The sequence below is a fragment of the Fundulus heteroclitus genome, chromosome 10 (genome assembly GCF_011125445.2).
Source record: "Fundulus heteroclitus isolate FHET01 chromosome 10, MU-UCD_Fhet_4.1, whole genome shotgun sequence".
Taxonomy (NCBI): domain Eukaryota; kingdom Metazoa; phylum Chordata; class Actinopteri; order Cyprinodontiformes; family Fundulidae; genus Fundulus; species Fundulus heteroclitus.
Genome location: NC_046370.1, coordinates 22,974,763 through 22,982,159, shown reverse-complemented (window position 1 = coordinate 22,982,159; position 7,397 = coordinate 22,974,763). Strand labels below are relative to the sequence as shown.

General features: G+C 41.6%; 1 protein-coding gene across 2 annotated transcripts; it reads right to left on the bottom strand.

Annotated features, from left to right (window-relative positions):
- Nucleotides 1-1,451: 1,451 nt before the first annotated feature.
- Nucleotides 1,452-6,959, bottom strand: arg1 (arginase 1). 2 transcript variants are annotated; one of them, XM_012879112.3, is made up of 8 exons: nt 6,772-6,921; nt 6,615-6,687; nt 4,137-4,311; nt 2,816-2,975; nt 2,640-2,734; nt 2,460-2,564; nt 2,045-2,181; nt 1,452-1,856 (listed from the first exon to the last, which is right to left on the bottom strand). In XM_012879112.3, the coding sequence occupies exons 1-8, from the start codon at nt 6,886-6,888 to the stop codon at nt 1,693-1,695; spliced, it is 1,026 nt and encodes a 341-aa protein (XP_012734566.2). In that variant the 5' UTR covers nt 6,889-6,921; the 3' UTR covers nt 1,452-1,692. The 2 variants fall into 2 exon arrangements, with proteins under 2 accessions (XP_012734566.2, XP_035998246.1); XM_036142353.1 differs by lacking the exon at nt 4,137-4,311 and having other exon boundaries at nt 6,772-6,959.
- Nucleotides 6,960-7,397: the final 438 nt, after the last annotated feature.

Genomic DNA, 7,397 nt, shown 5'->3' with positions numbered 1-7,397 from the left:
ATCTCATCTGTTGCAGGTAAAGCCACATTTCTCATTTCTCAATTCTCATCCTCATACGAGTGATTAAAACATCGCTCCTTTAAGCCAAGCCAATAATAACCCTAATCACTCCTCGTTACAGAGGAGTGGACCAGTTTTCAGTCCATTCTGCTGGCTTAATGGCTTTAACGACTACCTATTACTAAGGGGTGGACCTGTTTTGGTTGAATTTGCATGTTATCTAAGTCATTACAAGGCCTTTGTTTGGGCAGTACTATAAAGCTTGGTACTGCACATTACTCCAGACGTTTTGAATTGAGAAAGCTTCCTGGAGAGGAAGCGAAACGTCTTCAACTACGAAAAACAAGTCCAGTTGCTTTGTTTTTTACTTTTTTTGGAATGACCATGACCTGGATGACTGAGAATCTTCACCAGCATGTTTGGAGAGAACAATTAGAATGTATTTAATAGGCTTAAAGTTTCATGAAACTTTTGGTGAGACAGAAGCCGCTTCTAGTAGTTTGTTTCCACGTGTCGGCCAATGGCTCGGCTGCGTTCACTTATCATGCAAAGCATATGCTTTAAATTCCGCACATTTTGTCCCGTACCACCCAAAAGCTTCAATGCTATTTAGTGCTTTGTTAAATGAGGGACCAACACAAAGTAGTACATAGCTGTTAAATGGAAAGAAAATCATAAAATGTTTATGAACACATGGAAATGTTAAAAGTAAAAACCTTAAATGCGACTCCACCGTGTATTTGTGTTCGGTCCTCTTAAGGTCAGTACTTTGGATAGTGACCTTTCACTACAGTTGTAGCTGCAAGTTTTTAGGGAGATGCCTACCAACTTTGCACTGTTCATTGTACTTTTCAAAATGGCTCAAATGCAGTCAGGGGGCAGAGAGCATCAGTTAACAGACGTTCTCTAAACTTTTTTTGATCGATTTTTTTATTTTTTATTTTTTATATATAGAGTTAAGGTGAACTCTCACTGTTGTAGTTTAAATGTCAGTATGGGTAGCCCTTCGTATGACACCTAAGCTCGCTTTATATCTGAGGGGAAAAAACATCTCTTTCCAGGAGGAGTTCCCCAAACTCAGTTTAAGGCCTCCTTCTTTCTTTTTACAAAACTGTCTTTTTACATCTCTGTAATGTTTAATGTGCAATTACTTCAGGTTTTTTTTGCATTGTGTTTATGCGTTTTGAACTTTTATAGGGCCTGTTATGTAATTTTCTCTGGTTTCTCTCCGTGGTACTCTTCGCATCTCTTCTTTTTCACAGAGGTTTTCAGAAATCTCGTTATCTTTGCAGCTTCTGTGTCGCTAAGTAGATTTTGTGCTTTTGGGTTGTGTTTTTATGTTTTTATGCTAAATGTATTATTTCAGCACACTTATTCGTACCTAATGTTGCTCCTCCTTGTTTCAAACAGAACATTTTGGAGTTTAACAGTCAGTTACAAGACAACACGTGATATTGTTTTCTCCAGTATTTTATAGATAAAACACTAATCATATAGTAATTAACAGTTAATACTTCTGTTCATTAATGTCCCATGATCTGTGCATTTTAAGGTCAGCGAACCGACTTAGCGCTAAAAAACTGGAAGATGACCGCTTTAAGGGCCAATAGCAGCAGATAAATTCACATTGAAGGATTTCTCAGCGCGACGCCGTTCGGCTCCTATCGGCGCACTCGTCGAAAACCGTTCTCGTCACGGCTCTGGCAGGGAATAATCTGACAGGTGGTTTCCTTCCCGCAGACGTCCAAAACATCCGAGCAGCAGGTCGACCGCCGTGCTCACAGTAGAGTGGATGTCGGCCTCGGTTCGTCCCCTCAGAGCGTTCACCTCCACCAAGTCCACAGCCGAGAGCAGACCTAGGGACAGACCATGTGTGACTCTGGCTGTTTTAATGGAACCCTTTGAGATCATTGCTTCTTGTTCTGTCAGGTGCCATGATGGGGCTGAGGTGTCGGTGCGACTCCATAACAACAGCTGGGACCGCTTGCAGCTGGGTAGGCGGTCGCTGCTTCTGCCTATAGATGGCAGCAAGCGTCTGCCGTACCTGTCTGACAGAGGTGCTCTGTGATGTAGAGGCCCTCTCTGTAGGTCAGTCCCCCTACCACCGGCGTTCCTGTTGCTGGGGTAACGGAGGGGTCGATGGCGTCGATGTCGTAGCTCAGGTGGATCGGTTTCTTCTCTCTTTAAACCCAGAGACATAAAAAGGAAAGATGTGTCGGAAATTGTGGTCGCCTAACCTTTTAAGTTGTCTCCTAGCAGTCTGTGGCACTGGAAACATCCAATAAATATTTAGTAAAAAAAAAAAAAAGTTGATGTTTGGCGGTTCCGCATGATGCTCTAGTTTTGTTTTCTACTCCTAGCTGAGCAGAAATCTGCGGAACATTTCTGTTTTAAAGACATGCGACTCTTGAGCTGTGCCTTTTGTGTCCACCGCGGAGAACAAACCAGGTGAGGCTCACCTGTCCCACAGGTAGTCACACGTCTCCTCCATGACTCTGGCCACGCCCAGCTGATCCACCTCAGACATGGAGAACGCCTTCACCCCCAGCAGCTTCAGGATGTGGCTGCGGGAGAGAAAAACATCAGGCTTTAGAGGCGCTTTCGGGTTAAATTCCTGACGTTCCGGCAGCCGGACTCACTGCTCCGCTGGATCAACGTCCCGCAGGCCGATGTAGACGAGGTCCTGGGACGACACGCAGGGCTTCATCCAGGAGAAGTTTGGCAACACAGGAACCTGAGGTGAAGCAGAACATTTGAAGGAGTCTGTGTTGTGTTTTAATTTGGGTTGGAGAGGAGAGGGGGTGGGGGGGCTCACCTTCGACTGCAGCTCGTATAAGAGGTACGACATGGGCTGCCCGTGGAGGTTTCCCGTGTATGAGGTCAGCGGCGTGTTTACGTCAGCGTGGGCGTCCACCCAAACAACGCTGAGCGGGCCGACGGCTGCGGCGTGGCCGTGGATGGAGCCCATGGCGAGACTGAGGACAAAAAAACACAGCTGATCGTTTAGTCATTTAAAACCTTTTTTTTCTTGTGAGAAAAACACCAACTAACACTGAGCTCAAGGAAACCTAAAATGCGTTCAGAGAAAATGTCCTCATGAACCCGTCGTCACCAGCAGTTCATTTAGGCACCTGTGAGTACATAAACTATTTGTTAAAGTGGACGATCTTATTCTGCTAGTTCAGAACTCAGTCAGCGTCTAAAATGACCTGTTATTTATTCACGATCAACTCTTAGTGTCTTATTAAAAATGATTATTGGAACAAGTCACTATTAGCCATGAGATCAAACAATCTCACATAAAGTATCAATTCTATGATTTTTTTAAAATAAATGTTTTATAATAATTCTCATTTCTTTCGATAAAATTGAATGCAAATGAGCTGGTTCACTTATTTTGTTAAAAAAAATTACCCTTGAGACTGATTTTTGATAGATTTGAGACTGACTGATACATGAATATAATTGGATAACACCTTTACCCATTTGAATGATACACAACTGAACGTTTACTGTATTCTTGCACCATATTATATGGCACTGCACCGAACCTTTTCATATTAATGCCTTTTGCACCATTATTTTTGCACCATAAACATGGTTGAACATTCTTCTGCACACTGTTTTTCTCCTGCATTGTTAAATTCTGATCACTGCTGCACTTTATATTGTAAATGTCATCTTATTCCAACTGCAATCTCATTACACTGTCGTAAGCTGTATGCACTCTGTTCATACAAAATGACAAAGTTATCTAAGTCTATTAGGAAGCCTTTACTAACTGGTACATTTGAAGGTGATTTCCATTGTCGGGCAATGTTATTCTTTACAGAGAATTTTTTTTTAAATCTATTTAAACAAACATTGTAGCATATTTTATTTGTTTCCCGATACTGGTGTTCTGTGTTTTTTGTGCTTTAAACTAAACACAACTAAACCCAAAAATGGCTCCAACTCCTCTAAAGATGGAATTCTTTGTTTATTCTTAGAAATGTCCACCCATATTTGCAGCTCTGTACTCTCCTGCAGTGTGACTGAGTTTAAAATTTGTTGGGCCACACAAAGGTTCCGCTTTCTGATACCATCCAGATGCGGTTCTGAGACGGTTCTGCTGTTTATTGTTTCTCTGAGCTGACCTGTGGTCTCCTCCGAGCATCACGGCCGTGTGTCCGTCCCTCTTCGCTGCCTGCACTGCCTCAGACAGCCTCTGGTTGGCGCTGCCCACCGCCCGGACTCTTCTTGACCCCCTGACCGGCTCATCGGGTACAATGTCCTCAAACGTCAGGTTCCCATAATCCTTCACTGCGCAACCTGAGCACACAGAGTCAACTCCGGGTTCTCCGTTATCAGAACAAATTAATTATTTGTAGTGTGACAATGAATTTTAAGAGGCCGCTCTTCAAGTCACGTTGACCGTTCTGTTTCTCTGGACCAGTATCCTTTTGTGTGAACATTAACATGGATCTGTGTCCTGAAAACAGAGGTTAACAACGTGAAATGAGTCAGCAATAAACACACGCTGAACTTCTGAGGACATCTCTGTCCATGTCTTAGTTAAAGCTGTAGTTTATTTATTTATTTTTTGGTACGGTTTAAACATCCCCCGAGGAAAGACCTCTGCAGCTTCTCAGAACACGATGAGGATCAACAGAAAAAATGACCTAAACCAAAGGGTTTGCGTGGTTCCCTTCAGAACCTGGGAAAACATTGACATCGGAATGACTCTAAACATTTACACTAAACAGTGATGCATTCACTGACCGAAGTGAAGCTGTACATTCATCTGTTTCTGAGTATGTTACTGGAGAATGGAGGTCAGAGCCTGAAATGTTCCAGCAGAGGACCAGAAACCTAAGAGCATTTTCTATTTTTTTTATTTATTTTTTTTACCAATTTATACCTAAATACCTAAAAAAAAAAATAAAAAAAAAAAAACATTACTTTGCAGTAACAGAACCAATTTTCACAGAGCCTGGCCTGTCTTTACTCTTGGGATGGGCAATATGGACATCTAAACTGCATCACACTATTTTATATTTATTGAAGGTCTCTGTACCGGTATACAGTCAAAGCCTTACAAACACAACTATTGCTGCTAAAAATAAAACTTAACATAATGAAATAGTGTATAGTGCAGGATTAGTCAAATTATCATGTTAAAATGCAGATAATCAATGCACCTATTTATCTTTTTTTAATATACTGAGATTTATTGATGCTACAATTGAACCAACACACAAAAACAGTAAAACCAACGATCCACACCATCAGCAAACATTAATTGATTCCTAAATCTTTCTTTATACTGACTAAGCTAGTGGTACCAGGCAAGATGACTAATCTAAACTTCTTCAGAGTTAAACATGTTTGATTTCATGAAATATGTTTAAACTGAGGAGGAGGTTACCATCTGGTGGCCATCAGAGGTATAGAGAGAGCGGAGTTTCAATTTCTTCTTAGAAACTGTTGTTTGTGTGTGTGCGCTCCTGTTTATGCATCAGAGTGAGGACCATTCCCCCGATTTTACCATCAAACGGAGGACCGTTTGTAACAAAGTGGGGACATTTTGGTGGTCCTCACTTTGTATTTTGCTAAAGTCAAGGTTTAGGTGTGAACTGAGTTTAGGTTAAGGTTAGGGTTAGGCATGCACTGGTAATGGTTACGTTTAGTGTTATCGTCAGGGTTAGGGCATAAAAACCCTTTGGTCCAGGGTTGGGGCATACTAAGAAAGCAATTTAAAATGAATGGAAGTCAATGAAAGGTCCACACAATGATGTACATACCAACATGTGTGTGTATGTATGTGTGTCATTCTGTGTATAACAAAATTGTGAAACAAGTCTGAGAGCATGACCTCTCAGTTATGAGAATTAAAAAAAAAATGCCATGCTGGTTCCTTCTGTTTGTCCGTAAAACAGGAACATAAACAGGCCATGACTCATGTTGGCATCAGCACCGAGGACAGTGAACTCACCTTCCTGGAGTTTCAGGTTGATTTAACCTTCAACCTAAACTCAACAGGTGTTAAAGCATAACGCGATGAGGGGGGACTAACTTCAGAACGTCTCAAAGAACAATAGAGATTTGAGAACTAGGCTACTCACTAAGAACTAAGGATTAGAACAAATGAAAGTGCAATTATATAGTCAACTTTAAAATAATAAAAGACAAGTATAGATGATTGAATTTAAATCAATAGTAAGGACATCAAAATGTGCCATCTAAAGCCATATTTGTCATTTTTGTATCCACCACTAAGTATCAAAGTATCATTAACTTCTTTGCAGGAACAACTCATAAAGTCAGTAGGTTTGAAATAATATTTTAATCAGGTTTAAGTGTTTTAGTGCCAACATTTAACCTCCTGTCATGTAAAGGATTCCTTCTCTGTTCAGTTTTGTGTTTTAATCTCTAAGTTCTGATGTTTAATCAACTATTGGTTCTACAATCTTCAACTATTCTGAATTACATTGTAGTTTTGCACAATGTGTTTCTTGTCCTGGAAATAAAAATTTTGCTGCAGTCACCAGGTGAAAAAAAAACAGCAGAACTGTATACTGTATGTCTATTTAATTTGTTTATGATTTATTAGTTATCGTAGTAGAGACTCTCACCCTGTTGCTGCAGCCGGTCCACGAGCCCAGCAGCTCGGATCTTGTCCGGCCCAGTCTCCACTCCACCCCTGGACTGCAACACACGCACGCGGGCAGGTTTATTGCACACGCCACACTCATCCACGCGCACACCTGCCCTGAGCACGCGCTCTCTCACCTGTCCCTTGGAGAAAGGCGCTCCGATGATTCCCGCGGAGCGCTGCGCAGGATGAGAGTGATGAAGGCTCCGCTTCACGGTCAGCGCGAGCTGCTGCAGCGTGCGCGCGCTCTTCATGCTGACAGACGGCCGGTGAGCGCGGAGCCCCCCGCGAGCCGCTCATAAACGCTGTATGACGTCAGAGGGACAGGAGGAGACTCCGAGGAGTGCTCTGACGTAGCTAGCGCTTCACTTTTCATTTCAATTTAAGTCCAAAACTTCTTTGCGTTTAGAAGCCCCCCCCCCCCCCCCCCCCAAAAAAAAAAAAATGTATTCTTTATCATTTTTAAACTTTTCTGTTCAATTAATTTTTGACCGTCTCTTAAAGAATTATATGCAAGTTTTTCTGCATGGCGTCTTATAAAACTCAAACATAAGACTTAGGATTAGATTCATCATCAGAAAATAAAACAGTTCCATCAGGAAAAATTAATTGACAATACAGTTAAAACGAATACTTTAAAAATAAAATCATTACAATGTCAAGTGTAATAAATCAACGTGGGACCAAGTCCCTGTTTTGGAAGTTTTCTTAATTCAGTATTTATCTCAAAACACGATGAAAGCCGTGCAACAGACCTTACAAA